We start from the raw sequence: 16,794 nt of genomic DNA, 5'->3' as shown, positions 1-16,794 counted from the left end.
AACCCAGCACTGCCACTGCTGAGACCTCAGCCTCTAGGTTCACACATCTGTAAGAGCTCATGACAGCACTGGCACAGCCTCAACCCTGCAGTCCAACTGTCCTAGAGGGGCAGGGATGGTACTTTTGGGTGCCCTTGGCTGTTCCCATCCCCAGTAGAAAAATAACTGACTGCAACCAGCAAATTACTGCCCCAGGAGGGGACCTGCTACCCCCATCTTTGCCTGCAGGCAAAGGCCCAACCCCAGGGTGCTCAGACTGGGCTCTGGCAGCAGGACCTGGGTGCAGCAGTACCCCAATGGTCACCACCCCCAGCCAGGGCAACACCCTGCACCCAAGCATGCAGACCCAGGCTTTGGAGCCCTTGAGCAAGAGATGGGGCTGAATTGTCTGCAGACTGATTCAGCCCCACGCTGTGAAGGTGCCTCCACCCCACCGTGCCCCCACCCAGGGCCCTACACAGCCCCACATACCCAGCACCGCTGCCACCGCTCACAGCACTGCGCTTCACAGGGGCAGCTGCCTTGGGGTTGATGCCGGAGCCGAAGCTCTGAGCTGCACTTGGGAAAGGAAGGAAAAAGAACAAATAAAATAACAAATGAACAAAAAAATACCCACAAAATTACTCAGTCAGTCACAGATTTTAAATTCATTTAATTTATTTCTTCATTTTGACTCCACACTCATTGTTGCCCTCTGGGACTCTTGGGATGTGAGCAAATGCAGACTTGGAAGGAGAATTAAAAGGGCCCGCAGGCACCTGAGGTAGGAGATGTCATGTGCAAAAGTTTTCTGCTTAGAAATAGCAGTGAGCAGCTGCACAGAATGCCACTCACCACACACCCATCTGAGCAAGCGAAGCTGCAGCTTCTCTGGCAGTTAAGTGACACCAGCAGGCACGTACCCACGCACCAGGATCAGAAATGGAATGGTTTTGTCATTTTTTAATAACAGCAGTACCTGCGTTGGTGCTGGGGGCGGCTCATTGCATGCAGATGCTCTCAGCCTGGGGTCAATTTGTCACTGAGGCGGAGGTGGTTGTGATGATGGCTGCACGGTGCTGCTCGGCAGTGGGGAGCTGGGGGTCAGCGAGGCAGAAGCCTCAACTCTGAGAGCAGCATGGGACAGCAGAGCGGCAGAGAAGTGGGTCAGACCCAACACTGGGGACTAAGGTGAACCTACTGCTCCCATCAGATGTGCCCAAGGAGCTCCGGGAGAAGACAGGAGCCCCACAGTTCTCCCATTCCCACCCCATGGGGAGGCCGAGTGCTCCCACACAGGTGGATGGTTTGATCGCGGCAGCACCTTGTGACAGATGACACGTTCAATTATGCAGATGGCACTGATGTGAGGCCTTGAGGCTCTGCAGCCCATCTGCACAAACTGTGGGCAGGATGGACCCCGCAGGGCTGCCTGCACACCACAGTGCACCGAGGCACCAGGAGAATCTCAACTGCGTGTCTGTCACGGCTAATGCAACTGCCAAAGTCAGGCACCCAGACTCGAGGACAAAAGAGACCAACAGACAACTCTTCAACTCTTTTATTAATGATCAGCAACAGAAGTTTACAACAGAGGACAAAAGAATGGGCATGGAGGGGATGGTACAGCACAGTGCAGGGAAAGGCCGAGCACAGCACCCTGGAATGTACGAGGCAGAGAAGGGCTCAGCCCAGCACCCAGCTCTTCGCAGACCTCCTCAGGCCCTGCAGAGCCCCGCAGGAGGTAAACGTGCTGCACTTCAACCCTCACAAAATAGCAGTAGAATTCCAGCCCACAGGGTCACTCGTCTCAGTAACATCTGTCAGGCACAAGGTGCGCTCCGGCAGCAGCAGCAAGCACAGCCCCAGGCACAGCCCATGGGGAGCACTGAGTCCTGCTCATCTCATGGCAGGAGAAGCTGTTGGTAAGAGCCCCCCCTGCATGCTCCAGCCTTGTGCAAGAGAAATTCCTCAACTCACCAGGGAGAACATCAGGCCTGAGAGGCTCTCTGTGCCCCCCCAGCAGATGCCAAGCTGCTGCCTGTCACTGTGAAGTAAATGATTCACCGGCACCGGGCACAGCTGGAGAAAGGCTTTATCTAGTTAAACCAGCAGCAGTTTGGGTCTGGAGTTTGTGTAGAGGCAGCAGCCAAGAAGCACCACCAGCAGGAGGCACAGCGACGGGCCTGGCCTCCCCAGCCCAAAGCTCACAGAACTGCTGGGCTGTGTGCGTTCCCCCTCCAGTCTGCACCACTGCCCGAAGGGCTGCTCCGAAATGCAGACTCTGATCAGGACAGCAGAACGTGGATGGGGGCAGGAGGGGCCTGAGCAGCTGCTCCATTTCCAATCTTCTAAAAGCCAGAAATGGCAGAAAGTAAAAGCACATCAACATGTTAAAACGTTAGTTATAATTAAAAACATTATTTCTTTTTTTTTTTTCCTTTTCTCAAATCTTCTCCTGGAAAAGGGAACAGTGGCTGATTAACAGAGGAAGAACTAGGCAACAAGATCCCAACTCATTACGTCTGCATAATTAGTGCAGGACAGGGCAGGGCAGCACATCCTGAGCACACCGGCAGTGCTGCCCTCGCTCAGTCCTTCCCAGAAGAGCTCCCTGCTCCTCCAGAAGGTGACGCTGCGGCGTTCTGTGAGCAACGCATCAGCTCCCTGCTGGTCTAATGCTTCTCCTCCTCCAGTCTCTTCATGGCCTCCAATACTGCCAGCTCTTTGGCTTCCTTCTTCTGGTTCCTGGCTTCAAACTCCAGCCTGCATCAATCATAAAATACCATCAGTCTTATCCAGACTTTAGGAGACTAAAACCACCTGGAACAGGAGAGTATTGCCCTCTCCTCTGCAGTTTTGTTCTGTTTTTCAGAAGCCCCATCACGACCCACCACCCTCCAATTTGAGAGCCAGCTCTGAGAGATTTCCAGGGGTGCCACGATCACTCAAATCCTAGGCTCCCACTCTGCTCACACCACACTCAGTTCACTCTCTGCAGAAGATGCTGCTATTCCACACTTGGTCTGTCCTGAGCAAACCACTTAATGCTGCAACAGCAAATTCAAACTGACAACTGATCTGAACTGGGGTCATTGGAGGTGAAGGGCTCAAGCTTAAAAGAGCAAAGCTTGCAAAGAAGCAGTATGCTGAATCCACAAGAAGACAGCACGGAAATATCTTCACTGATAGAAGAGGCAAAGCAATAAAACATGCTGTGAAGCACATTCTTTTGCAGAACAGTTCAGCTGTTCCTTTTCCTATACAGTCTGGTAAATTCACAATGAAGCAGCCCACCAAAAGTTCCAAAACAAAGCTACAGAAGAGGAAGGACCACGTTCACTGATCTCCTCTTCTGTGCCTTAATTACTCCCTTCTTCTTTCTGCTCAATCCCATCAATCAGTCCTCAGACAAGCAGGACTGAACAGAACTAAGAGATGAAGAAAGCCAACCTGTTCTTGATGATTCTCTGCACAATTAAATCTGTGGTGAGATTGCTGCCACTGTCCACGAGCTGGAAAATGCCACGTCTCTTCGGTTCCTGTGGACAAACACAGCAGATTTGTCTGCAAGGAACACGCAGGACCTCCAATTTACAGCTCCATAAATGAGAGCTGAGCAGAGGGTCCAGAAGGCCCTGTGGGTGCTCAGCCAGGCACAGCACAAGATGATCTCCTCGGATACAGACTGAATTATTGCCAGAAGCAAAACGTAATGCAGTCAGGAGCTGAGCGAGGGATTGGCACCGAGCAAGGATCACCAGATTTCTCATTCTGCCATGAAGGTATGGAAAACAGGCAAAACAGTGACTTAAAGAATGGGGCTGTTGTGGATGATACAAGTAGCTCCCTGAGGGGTGGGTAAAAACAGAGCCAGCTGCCCAGGATGTGCTGGTAGCAAGCACTGCCATTCACATCTCAGCCCAGGAGCATGAACAAAACCATACCTGTCACCCATCATGACAAAGCACAGGCTGCAGTAGTTGGCACCTTACCTCATATGGATCAGAACCATCCTTGTCTGGAACCACCTCAGTCATCCCATGACACACAAGAGTTACCTAGAGAGAGGGACAAAGTCACTGACACCATCACATCCCTCCAGAAGGTGACAGTAACTCTGTCACTCACTAAGCAGAGGTGGGACATGAGGAAAACCAACATCAGAACCTGGAGGCTCAGTCTCCAGCCAGAGCTTCCCTAAACACACTGAGCAGAACCCTTCGTTGCTCTGCTGCTCTCCAGTGCCATTTTAGCTCTCTATGCACGTCAAAACCCAACATCCTTGTGTACATCCATACACAAAGACTCACCTTGAAGTGATCCAGCAGATCAGCAGTGACAGCATAGGGGGCTCCAATCACCACTTCTGAGACATACTACAAAACAGAGAGTTTAGGTTATTATTAGGGTTGGTTGGTTGGTTGGTTTTAAACAAAACAAAGCACTCGAGGAGGTTATCTGGTTATAGAGTTATGAGCCCAAGCAGAAGGTGAGTTCAGCAGCCACTATTTGTCACACAGCATCTTTTTGTTCCACTAAGGACGACGCTTTCTGGCAGGCATCATACAGCAAATCCCCATATTAACTGCTCAGAGCACACTTTTCTGAGCCCCCCTGTGTTTCTTCCCTGTTGCAGAAAGGAGATGGTTTTCTGCAACAATGCAGGTGTCTCTGCATAGAGCAGAGCAGCACTCTGCCTTTTCACTGCTGGTGGAAGATGTGGATGGATTCACTGACTCGGGTTAGTTGGGATGACAGCTAAGCCAAGTGCCTCCTTGGGAGCACAGCTCTGGTAGCAGGAAGCAATCAGTCCTGTCTTTGCCTTCTCAGCACATTCTAAAGAATTCAGGCAGGGCTGTTAGCTATGAGTGAAGAATGTCATCTCAGCAACTTCTGGAACAGCACAAAGGGACAGAGCTGCAGGCACTTACCCTGCAGGCCAAGACACTGAGTGTTCTCTCGTGGATGTTCATGATGGGATAATTCTTCCCTTTGTAACGATTTACTTCCTAAGGCAAAGCATCAGTCAAAATTAAAACAATGTGATCCTCTTCCTTTTCACTCTCTCCTAATACAAGCATTCTGTACCAGCCAATACAACCCTTCCCTTTCTCCCGGAGCACAGCCTGCTTGTTTCAGAAGGAACAGCAGCCAAGCTGTTCTGCCTTTGAACATCACAAACCTGGTCGAAGTGCAGCCCAGCAATGATGTAGGGTCTCTCTGCCAGCTGGTGAACCTTCTCCAGGAAATCTACATGCCCAATATCTGGAGAACTATTTAAGGAATTGAAGCTCACATAGAAAATGGGGAAAGGAAGCCAGAAACACACGCATTAGGAAACCACAGCAGAATATATTAATCCCAAGGGGTTTATTTCCCAACTGCTTTTTGCCTTTGAACTACTGGCACTTCACTGCTTTCCCCTCTGGCTCTCAGGTTCTGGGCAAAAGCCAGCCACCTTTCCAGCTCCACCTTACATGGACACAACTTTGCCTCTGTCCAGAATTTCTACCCATTTGGGGCACTCCAGCACTGTCCCAAGGTTGAAGTGCCTGCTCTACGCACCTCGTGCTTTCTAACAGCTGTCATTTGGTCTAAGACAGCCAGACCTCGAGACATCCTGTTCTGGTGCCTTAAATACAAGAACATCAAACAGAGCAACACCATTTTCCTGACAAAACAGAGTCAAGGATACGGAACAGGTCAAAGGCTCCAGCCACATAGATGATAGTGTCTCCTGGCTGTGGTTCCTTCCCTGACGCAAACTGGATGATCTTCTGAGATGTCTGCAGGAACTGCGAGACACCGGTCCAAGGACTGTGACCTTTTGGTCCCTAGGAAAACACACATCACACACGCTTCCTTTTCAGGCTCCAGGAGGGGATTTGGAAAAAAAAAACCCAAAACACAGCACCAGAACACAGCAGCAGGCATGATTGTGTTTTAATTCGTGAGCAAACATCGCAGCTCTTAGCTTGCACTGTCCACGTTCCCAGCACCAGATGTTTGTGTGATCTCACCAAAGCCCCTTTCTCTCTGTCAAACACAGCATAAATCATCCCCTCCACAGCCAGCTAAGGAAATGCTGAGAGGAAAACTTAGGAAGGAGGAAGGCAACAGGGCAGACCAGGACTTCCAGGAGAGGCAGGGTTACCGACAGAACAGGTGCACAACACACAAACTACCAAACTCCTTTTATGCAAAAGCTCTTTTCAAGCTGTAGGGCAGCCTACCCCTTTACCTGGCAGGGCAGTATGCTAAGCAGGAGGAGAACCACCTCCGCTCCAGCAGCCAGAGCCCAGACACAGCGAAACCAAAGGGTGGAGGCTGAGCCCTACCATGAAGCACTTCTGGTCGCTGGCCCCAGCCTCTACTTCGCTTTGCTCCCCTAATGTGAACAGCTCTAAAAGCCTTGAAAGAACAAACACAGTTCAGCCAAGACTAGGGCAAACCACATAAACAGTATGCAGAAGCTGGTACACTTCTGGCAGGGGTCATGCAGAGTGCTTAGTGTCCATACATGTTTCTCTAAATCCAAGAACCAGGAAACTGCTAATATGGAGCAACAGACCCCCAAAAGCCTGCTTAAAACAGGTAACATGATGGAGAACAATTCAGTGTGGTCAGCAAAACCCCAACAAGCAGAAAACCTGCTCAGGTTTAGGCACAGGTGGTTGTTAATGAGGAACAACATAACACTCAGGAAGGAAAAAAAAAAAAGGCAAAAAAAGACAGACAGCTCTTTAGAAGTAGCCCAGGGTATGATGAGCTGAACATGACAGCAGAGAGCCCCAGCAGGAACACTCTGCTACTTAAGACCAGGCTGCATGGAATGCTAACTACGTGCTGCTACATAAATCCTTCCCAGACCTAAGGCAACACCTGTAAAAACATAAGTACTAAAAGGAGAACCCACAGAACCTGTCCCTCTGCTGGAACCCTGGGTACCTGCATTGCAAAGGAAGTGGCAATAAAGGCTTCACAAGCAAGCCAGCCAAACAGCAAAGCCTCAACAGGTGGAGCTCTGTGGTGCCACTAAACATCATTCACTACAGCAGTACTGCAGGGCTTGTGCAGCCACACCTGCCTATCTCACTGGCTACACCAGTATGGGGGTGGCAGAGATTTACTGAGGTTACTAACACATGCAGAGGAAAAACCAAGCCTGCAATACAGGCCAAAAAGCACATTTGGAATCCTTCTCAGACAGGCCAACAACCAGATGTCTCCGACCAGAACTCACATTACCTTCCCAAAGTTGTCAGTGTGCTTCCGATAGTCTAGGTCCTCATCCTGAAGGGAGATAAAGAATCAAAATGTTGAAGCACTCACACAGCTCATCCAATCAAAAATACGCTTGTGTGTGGCAGAAGTGCTGGGAAGTCCACGCTGAGGCTGCGTATCGTTGATCTCCGCCACTAAATACTAACAAAGGAGTGAATATCTAAACCAGGGTCGTGTCCCAGCATGAGTCAGATGAAACCTCCTTATCTGACCTCAGCCTGGCATCACACAGCGACAGCGGCTCTTGCTCAACCTGCACAGCTGGATAACATTGCACACCTCTGTCCTCTCTTGACTGTGCAAGCCCCTAGCAGGACTGTGTCCCTTCTTTTTGCAAAGACACTCCACCAGGGATGGGCTCAGCTGTCTGCAGACAGATAGCGATGCTGTGTCGCATCGTGGTGTGAAGTTGCATTATTACAGCTAAGCCAATCTAACAGCTCAGCACACTAAAAGAAAGACCTCCCTCCACCTCTGAATTCTCGTTTCCACGTTGTCTCCTCCCTGCTGTTTCTCAGTTAATCCATTCAGTGCATTGCTCATTTACTGAGTCTATTCAATTCATTAACCTACAGAACACTGCTTCCTTGCTTTTGCTTTGGTTACGTTAGCAATCCACCAGGTAGTGAGCTGAGGAGACTCAAGAAAGGTCTGATAAGATTCAGAGACAGCAAAAGGCAGAAGCGTGCAGCTCGGTGAGAAGGAAGAACTTCCAATTCTGGCAGCACTGAGCTGTTAGATCAACGTGGCTGCACTCTGTAATTCCACAATCACAGAAGCCATAGGCTAGCCAGCATTTTCATTCCTGAAGCTCACGCCAATCAAGGGAGAATCAAAGTTTTATTTCCATACGCGTTACCAAAGCACCACGGGCTGTACGCTGTGATTTCAGGCAGGTTTAAGTAAAGGCTTAAGTAAATACAAAGAGTGTTTTGCCCACAGCCAGCTTGCCAGTCCTCCATGGATATGGGAGCCAGGCCCAGGAGCTCCACTGCCATTTTGGAGCAGTGGAAGGCAAGAGCCGACATACGCCCTGGACTCCAAACTCCCACCCAAAGCCCTGTGACTCACTATGTTGCTGTGGTGAGCCTTAGTCATGAGCAGCATGCGGCCAACGAGGTCGGTAGTGGACACACCTTGAGTGCGTTTGCATTCCCTGCAGGGAGATAAGCAAAGGACAAAGCTGATGCCACAGAAGCACGAGCCTCTTCCTCTCCCCACTGTTACACCTGTGAAATCTGATCTATCCAAACCAGCAATCATCCTGAGCGACATCTTCCTGCTACCTGCTCTTGATATAAAGGACACCACTCGCCTGCTGGGCCTCCGCAGCAATGGGTGACATGAGGAAAACCTACCTGGCCCAGACTTCCCAACAGAGCTAACCCCCAGAGCTGACCAAGAACAGCTGCTGGACTGCATCACCTTCTGGAAGCCAAAATGGCTGAAGCAGCTAAAGCTCTGACACATCTCACAGCAAAGCTGAAGTGCGACCTGAAGACAGCTGTCTTCATCTGAGCTCCCTCCAGGATGGGAACACCCAGAAACTCTGCCCAGCACAGGGTAGGAAGCTACACAGCAGTACCTGTATCGCCCGGCTGTCTTCACTTCCTCATAGGTGTCCTTGCCATCTATCGTTAAGGTGATGTCATCTGCAGAAAGAGGAAAGCCTCAGAGCTGTGCTCCAAACCTCCCTGCACAGCAGCTACGTTAGAATTACGGCTGCAGAGGAATACATCTGCCATGTAAGGCAGACTAGAACCCCTACAGCCTGCATCACAGCACATGGGGTATGTCCCACACCTCCACAGAAACGTCGTGGGCTTGAAAATAAATCTGTCTGTAGGGACAAGCGTGCTCCCAGTGCTAAAGTCTACTAGCAATCTGGCCTGCTGTTCATTAGATACCCCAGGAAACAAGAGCTCATTGCCCTGCGAGCAAATCCAACCGCAGGCATGACTGAATTGCTCTCTGAGTAACAACAGCCACCATCAGTCTGTGCTAAAAGCACCTGAACTAACTTCTCCAGCACTGTGTTGAGCTGTTAGTTCACATTACAACTCTTCCTCAGTCAGTTAAACAGTGCATCATTGCTCGGTCCCTCAGCGATGGCACTTCTACAAAGATATTTAATATATCCCTTCAACTCCTCCAGAATCAGCTCTGGTTCAGCTTTGGCATGGGTCCCAACTCATTCTACAGAAAGCACTTCTCTCCTCCTTTTAATGACAGTTTAAAAGACTTAACAAGTGAAAACCTACGCTGGCTTCATTCAGCCTAATCCCTTGTTTACAGCACAGGTAACTCCTGTCTTCCTTGCACAACTGCAGTGGCACACTCAAGAAAGCTCTCCTAAAACCCCTCTCCCTCCCTTCAGGGCACAGGGACAGAAATGAGCCCTGTGCCAGGAGAGAAGCAGCAGCAGCAGGTTTGCTGTCTGCTACTTTCCCATGCTAAGCCCAGCTATTTCAAAACCTATCTTCTGCAGAACCACAGCCCGGCCAAAATACAGCATCCATGAATGCTATCCAGGTGGAAGGACAGAAAGATTGGCAGAAGGGATCAAAGCAGCGAATCTGGAGCAAAGGCCACCAGCACGCCTCTGTTCTGCTAATCCCTCACCAGCCCTAGCAAAGGGTCACGAACACAAAACGTGCATTCAGGACAGGCAATTAAGCTAACAAGGAATGCAATAGTCGTCTTGTCCACGTGAAAAAAAAAAACCCACGTATCTATCTTATTGAAGATTAACAATTTATTTGCATTGAATGAAATGCTTGCCTTATCAATAGGTTGCTGGGATCAAATGAGGAAGGATAAGAGAAAGAGTGCAAAGATTGTGCCCGATTAAATTAACAAAATACCTTTGGAAGGGGAGGGAGGAGGGGCCGAAACTGAACAAGCGTGAATAGTCCAAGGAAGGGACAGAGTACAAAAGCAGGAATGTTTCCCCAGAACACTGCCTCTCTTCAGTGACTGTATGCTGAAAAATGTTCCTAAGCAGAACGAGGTCTGAGTACAGGGCCAGCTAAGCGCTTTAGGAGCTTCTCAGCTAGATCAAGAGACCGAAGCTTTTCAGATCTGATCTCATCTCAGGATAAGCAGACATAAATGACTCTGGCTTTGCACACCTAACCTCATAACAGCGTTTTTCACATCTAGCTGGTGTAAACACATATTCCTTTCATGTACAGCTCTTGCAAGTTTTAAGGGTAATCTCAGGACAACTGTCAGCGCATTTCATCTTTGGAAGTGAAACGGGTGCTTAAAGCCAAGGAATCACACTGCTGTCCCAACACCTGTGAACCCATTTCTCCAAAATTCCTGAATGGGAGAACCTGTACAGACCAGCACAGGCACTGCCACAGTCTGTACACACGAGTTAACTTTCACATGAGTCAGGCAGCTCCTTGCTTTGCAGCCGGAAAACCAAGAGCACACGAGCCCTACGGGGCCCTTCTTCGTACCAATCCACCTCAAGAGCATCACTCACCACCATGCACACAGAAATCGCAGTTATATTTGTCCAAGGTTTCCAGTGTGGTGACATAAGGAGCCCCAGGCGCAATCTCATCCACCCACTTGATGGCTTGCACCATCTTGTACCTCTCCTCCTGCGTGAAGACGGGGGGGCCCTTATGTTTGGCGATCTCCTCTGGGTGAGAGAGAGAGAAAACCCAGTTAGAAGTACAGTCTGCAGCAAGAGAAGCTTGAGGGGCGTTTATAGCATGCAGGAAAGGCCCAGTGAGTTCAGGAATGGTTTTTATTCCATCGCATTTGTGAGCGTGTGGTAAAGGCGCTGGGGTTCCCTCTATAGGCACAAGGTGTTAGTGACTCCTCACACCCAAATACTGCTTCCCAAGGGCATTGCTTGGCAATGCAGCTCCCAGCAGGATGCCTGATACACGGCTTCACCCTACATTGCAAGCTGCATCCATAAACTGATTTCAGATCCACGCTCACAAGCAGGAATTAATTCCTAGCACTTAACTCTCATCTAGGTTCGAGTTTCTCAGTTTGTGCTCGCGGCCCCGGGCTGACCCTCAGCCGGTCCAGTGGCTTCAGCAGAACAGATCGCACCTCCAAGAGCAGCGACAGCAGCTCAGCAAAGCGCAGCACGGCACCGCCCGACGGTGTGCCGGCACCGCCGCTCCCGGGGAGACGCGGGATGAGCGCCGCCGGTAACACCGAGAGGCGCAAAGCCGAGCGACCTCTTACCGTCCGTGTGCACTCCCACGATCAGATAATCGCCCATGGCCCGCGCCTGGCGCAGCTGGTTGGAGTGGCCGTAGTGCACCATGTCATAGCTGCAAAGACAAAGGCTCTCAGCGCCGGGGACGCGCCGAGCTCAGGGGCTGCGCACGGCGACCTTCCTCCGGCGGCGCTCGGGGGTTCGGAGTCTCCCTGCTGCCCATCGCGGCGCCGCGATTCACGCCATCGCCGTCGGCTCCCGGGGCGGCGTCTCGCCCCCACCCGCCCGCGCGGCACCCACCGACGGCGCGGAGCTCCGGGCCGCGGCTGTCGTGGGGACGGCCGGCAAAGCGCCCGCGGCCCCCAGCGCGCAGCCCCTCCCGCTCTTCCCCCCCCCCCACCTGCAACCCCGGTGGCGGTGACAGAGGAGCAGAGGCGCAGCGCAGCCGAGACGCTTTATTCCCGCCCGCACTCACCAGCCGTCGCACCAGACGCGCACGGGCCGCTGTGCCGCCGCGCCGCCCCCCGCCGCCCCGTTGCGCAGCATGGCCGCGCTGTCACCGGCGGCACCGCCGCCGAGCGGGACCTCCCGCCCGCCCCGCCCCGCGCCCGCCCCCGCCGCCATCTTGGGGCGCGTCAGCACCGGCGGTCGGGGCGAGCCGACGCCCCGCGCTCCGTTTCGCCCCGCCCCGCCCCCGCCGTCAGTTGCTCTTCCTGCGCCGGGTGCCCTTGGCGCAGCCGCGGCCCAACCAGCCGCCGGGCCGGGTGGGATGTTCGTCCCGCGGTGCCGCGGCCGGCTCGACGCCCTGCGGCGGGGCCACCGGCTTCCGGGAGTGCGTGCCCTCCTCGTCGGGGCGCAGCGGCTCGGCCAGCGCGAAGATGGGGTCCCTCGCCCTGCGGAGAGGAGGAGGTGAGGGCGGGGGGCTCGCGGTGGCCGTCCCGTCCCCCCCGGTCCCCACCAGCTCACCGGTCGTAGCCGGGGATCTGCAGGCCCAGCTCCTCCATCAGCAGCCGCATGACGTCGTCGCAGCGGCCATGCAGCTTTAGGGCAGCCAGGTCGTCCTTGGGCGTCCACTGCGAGGTGACAGCAGGACACGTGCTGCAGCAACCGCTGCGAGGGGCTTCACCCAACCTCCCTGCCCAGCACCGGGAAGGCGCTCACCTGGAGGTTCACGATGTACAGCTTTGGACGACGAGGTGGAGGTTTGCTCATGCACCAAAGCCGGGGGTATTTTTTCAAAACCTGCCACAAAATAGAAATGATCAGCACAGCCAAAGGCACACGTAACCGTGAACCATATCAGCGAGAGGAAAAGGAATGTATTACCAGGAAGGGAAAGAGGGAGGAAGAGAGACTATCACACAGATGGTGGGCGAATCCTGACACCAGAGTTTACAGTTGTCTGTTTGGGAGGAGACTGCTCAGCACCAAGGTGTATCACCAAGAGGGAATGCTGCTAACAATCTTCACCGAGTCTCTAAAGTTACCTTTAAGCTGGAACCCAGACAAAGAATCACATCTGCTTTGCTTGCAGCTTCTGTTGCTGCTTCCCAGTTCAGGGGCTGTGTCAGTGTCCCCTTCTCCCCAAAGTGGACGATTGTATCTCTCAACTGTGCCCCGCACTTGTGGCACAGCCTGCCAGTGTGATGCTTGTGCAGGGCTGTGCGTTCTGTCACATCAAAGACTCGCACGTACTCTCTGTTGGGGGTACACGAAGTGCAGACCTGTAGCACAGGAAGGAAAAATGTTGTATTGTCAGGATCTGGTCCATTTGAGCCCAGGGATGCAGCCACACCTCAGAGAAAAGCACCTTTTGGGGACAACAGACCTGGAAGCAGTAGAAGGAATAATCTGTGTTTAGATGCTAACTTGGAAACGTTCAGAAACGCTCAATTAGTGAGTGGAATTACAGGGGGCAGGGCTGCCTGGTCAATAGGAGGGGTTTTCAGGCAACGCCTGAAGAACTGCACTCAGAAGCAGAAGGCTCTAGCAAATACAGAGAGAGAACTGCCAGCTTGTACAGAAAACTCGATTGTGGAGTTTGCTAACTAGTTTACCAAAAAACTGGCAAACTAAAGATACAAACTAAGCTGAGAGTAGCCCTTGTACTAATTTTTGAGTCAGGGAGGGAGAAACAGTTACCATTGTCTTTTTTAAGAGGCCAGTACTGACAGTGCCTTTGTCCTTTCCTAGCTGCTCACCTCTATGTACATGTTTCCATGAAGCTCAGATATTGCTGATCTAGGTAACCCACTTCGCAGGTGCAGCCCATCACAGTTTTGAGATACCACGTGCTGCACCTGGAAGAGAGCAAAACATTGAAATAACACACACAGAGAAGACTCTGAAAGCGTGGTTCCAATGCAGGTAACATCTCAGTGTGCAATAAATAGTTCTGCTTCAATATACTGAGCTAGCAGTAGAAAAGCACAGAGTAGAACTCTGTGAAAACTAAGCAGAGAGATTCCTGCTAAATACAGCTGTTAGGCCTGGCAGGCTTTGTGGCCACGTCCCCAGACCACAGCCTTAGCAGGAGGCAAACATAAGCTATTAAAAAAAGGCATGAGGGAAAAAGATGCTGGAGCCATAGTCTGGACATGGCCTGATGAAGGCTCAGCTATACAGAAACACAGACACCTCACTGAGAACAACAGTTATGAAGTACTGTGAAAAATATCCTTTTTCTTTTTTATCTGATTTATTATACTGTGACAGTGGAGCACAAGTCATGTACAGAAAAAGAAATCTTACCAGGTTATGCTTGTGTAGGCAAGCAATGCTCATATGGGTGAGCGTGGGCTCTGCCTCACTCAGATCTGTAGCACTGACAAGAGGCAGAGAAAAATAAAGAGTAAGAAATGACCATTAACACTCTCTTTCAGTATCAGCTGTCTGCTGGGCAGCTCAGAATTCATCTCCTGAGTAGCTGCAGAACTGTCCCTCCAGGAAAGAGAAAGGAAAAGTTCACTACAGTCACCTTACCTGATGCTCCTGCCCTTCTGCAGCAATGTCCAAATGCCATTGGGGCCTCGGTAGTCTGGGATCGAAGCTGCCTGTGTCATGGAGAGAGACAAAGCACGGCCTGACCCGAAAGTTCCTACCTCTTGTCCACCAACACATCAACCTGGCCTCACCCAGGACAGTGAGGCACTGCATTCACTGCTGCTTTTTCATTCACTCAAAGTTCTCCTAATTATAGGGAGCTCTTTTCCTACCTTGCAGTTCTCAATTTCACCTCCAGTATTTATTTTCTCCAATAACACCACTATGAAATCCCTCCAGAAAACTCTTCTCCCCTAGGAACCTCCCACTCCCCCAGACAGAACACAGTCCTTGAACCTTTTATTATTTACACTAAACTCATTTAAAGAACACTCAGCGTTCTTTAAAAGAAGTGTCTATGTCTCTATCAGCTGAGATTGCAGAAAAGGGGAGGAACAATGAGGTTCCCATTTCAGAGTTCAGACAAAAGTGACAAATGTGACATGCGAAGAGGCAGCTCCAGATTTCCATTCTCATAAGAGGCCACAGGAACCATTTTTTAAACCATCATTTTTAACTTCTAGTAAGCACTCATTGTTTCTGAATCGTTTATTAATGCAGACAGCATTGAGCAGCTATCACTTCTTTTAGGTTTTGCAGCAAAAGCAGCTGAACTTTTTAACTTAACTCGACTGAAGACAGACTACTGATCTTATTTTAAAAGCTCGTTCTTTGCATAGAGGTGATGCAGCCTCAGAATCTCTTGGCCAGCAGGAACATCCCAAGATGCAAATTAATTAACATCTTGGTCATGGTTTGTAGTTCAACAGTGTTAATACAGAATCCCAAATATCTTCTGGGCAGCCTGGTCTGGTGGTTGGCAACCCTGCACGTAGCAGGGGGTTGAAACTTGATGATCATTGCGGTCCTTTTCAACCCAGGCCATTCTATGATTCTATGATATCCTGTGGTCACTTGGAATCCACAAAAAACAGAGTTCAAACATCGCAACGCTCCTGAAGGAGCTCCCAAAGCTCCAGCCACTCACCCCCAAAGAATCCTACCGTACTGATCCCTGCTCCTGTGTAGATGACAAGGTGCTTGGCGTTCCGGATAGCAGCAGCCAGCTCAGTGACCTTTCTCTTTAGCTCCTCTGGCTCATCACATACCTAGGAAATGCAAATGGGAAGTTTCAGCATGTCGCTGAGCCTGAAAGAACAGAGAGCTGCTTGGACATTTTGATATGGGTCCATCCTAGCCAGGGAATGCAGCAGACAAATATTATCAGAAGGAATATTATCAAAAGGTCTCCTAACTAGAAGAACGTGGGCGTTTGCCATCTGTATTATCTATGAAAGACCAAGGGAAGAAGGTTTCTGGATAGCAGCACACACAGATACAGCCCTCCCAGGTGGCACGGCCACTCAGAGAACCAAACGCATTTCGGAAGAGGTTGGCAGCTGCAAGAAGCAAGGCCGGTGCAGGGAGATCAGCCGAGGACCGGCACAGCAGGGCGCGGTCCCGAGGGACGGGGGCACTCCTGGGAAGGCGGTACCGTCAGTTGTGCCGCAGAACTCCCCCCGCAGCAGGAGGAGCTCAGCGCCCGCGGCAACCCGGAGCGCAAAGCCCCTCCCCGCGGCCGCGGCCCCCGCAGCACCGGCGCGCGGCGGCTCCGACGCGGCCCCGGAGCCGCACCCATCGGGCCCGGCCCGCCCCCGCCTGGCGCCCACCTCCTCCTGCCGTCGGCGCAGCCGCTCGCGCCTCTTGCGGCGCCTCTCCAGCTCCCGGACGATGTCCTCGCTCTCGCTCAGCACCTGACACTCCTCGGGGCTCCGTTCCGCCGGCGGCTTCCTCCAGATGCGGGAAACCTGCCCGGCACACGCAGCGCGTCACGGCAGCCCGGCCGCGCGGGCGGACCGAGGGGCGCCGCGCCGCGCCGTGCCGTACCGTACCTGTCTCCGCCGGTCTCGCTGCTCCTCCTGCTGAAGGATCTCGGCGCGTGCCGCCGCCTTGCGCTCCGAGCGGCTGAGGCTGCCGCCGGCCGCCATCGCGCCGGAAGCGCCCCACTTCCGCTGTCGGACGCCGGACGCGAGAAGCCGCTTCCTCTCGGAGAGCGCGGCCGAGCGCCGCTTCCGGCCCCTCCCGCCCCGCGGTGCGCAGCAGCGCCCCCTCGCGCGGCGGCGAACCACGCCGCAAAGGAAGCGCCGGGCCGTGGTGTTTGAAAGCTGTTTATTGTCATGTACAAAACAACGGCGGCCGCGCCGGCAGACGAACACTATGTACAGCAATAAATAACGCCCGCCGTCGCCGCGCGGGGCAATAACTTAGCAATAAATACCGCCTCCCGCCCGCCA

General features: G+C 52.3%; 2 protein-coding genes across 3 annotated transcripts; both read right to left on the bottom strand.

Annotated features, from left to right (window-relative positions):
- Positions 1-1,525: 1,525 nt before the first annotated feature.
- PCYT2 (phosphate cytidylyltransferase 2, ethanolamine) lies at positions 1,526-12,043 on the bottom strand. Of its 2 annotated transcripts, XM_048965095.1 has the most exons (13): positions 11,934-12,043; positions 11,485-11,573; positions 10,760-10,921; positions 8,852-8,918; positions 8,338-8,422; positions 7,231-7,275; positions 5,678-5,816; positions 5,165-5,247; positions 4,914-4,991; positions 4,293-4,358; positions 3,975-4,040; positions 3,433-3,521; positions 1,526-2,745 (listed from the first exon to the last, which is right to left on the bottom strand). In XM_048965095.1, the coding sequence occupies exons 1-13, from the start codon at positions 12,002-12,004 to the stop codon at positions 2,655-2,657; spliced, it is 1,131 nt and encodes a 376-aa protein (XP_048821052.1). In that variant the 5' UTR covers positions 12,005-12,043; the 3' UTR covers positions 1,526-2,654. The 2 variants fall into 2 exon arrangements, with proteins under 2 accessions (XP_048821052.1, XP_048821053.1); XM_048965096.1 differs by lacking the exon at positions 7,231-7,275.
- Positions 12,044-12,071: 28 nt separating this feature from the next.
- Positions 12,072-16,539, bottom strand: SIRT7 (sirtuin 7). Its single transcript, XM_048965094.1, has 10 exons — positions 16,393-16,539; positions 16,171-16,308; positions 15,505-15,609; positions 14,441-14,511; positions 14,210-14,282; positions 13,660-13,758; positions 12,946-13,182; positions 12,620-12,700; positions 12,425-12,531; positions 12,072-12,351 (listed from the first exon to the last, which is right to left on the bottom strand). Exons 1-10 carry the CDS (start codon positions 16,486-16,488, stop codon positions 12,159-12,161), a joined length of 1,200 nt encoding a protein of 399 aa, XP_048821051.1. The 5' UTR covers positions 16,489-16,539; the 3' UTR covers positions 12,072-12,158.
- Positions 16,540-16,794: the final 255 nt, after the last annotated feature.

Source organism: Lagopus muta, chromosome 18, assembly GCF_023343835.1.
Source record: "Lagopus muta isolate bLagMut1 chromosome 18, bLagMut1 primary, whole genome shotgun sequence".
Lineage (NCBI taxonomy): Eukaryota > Metazoa > Chordata > Aves > Galliformes > Phasianidae > Lagopus > Lagopus muta.
Note: the sequence above shows the minus strand (reverse complement) of the source record. Positions and strands in the feature narration are given on the sequence as shown.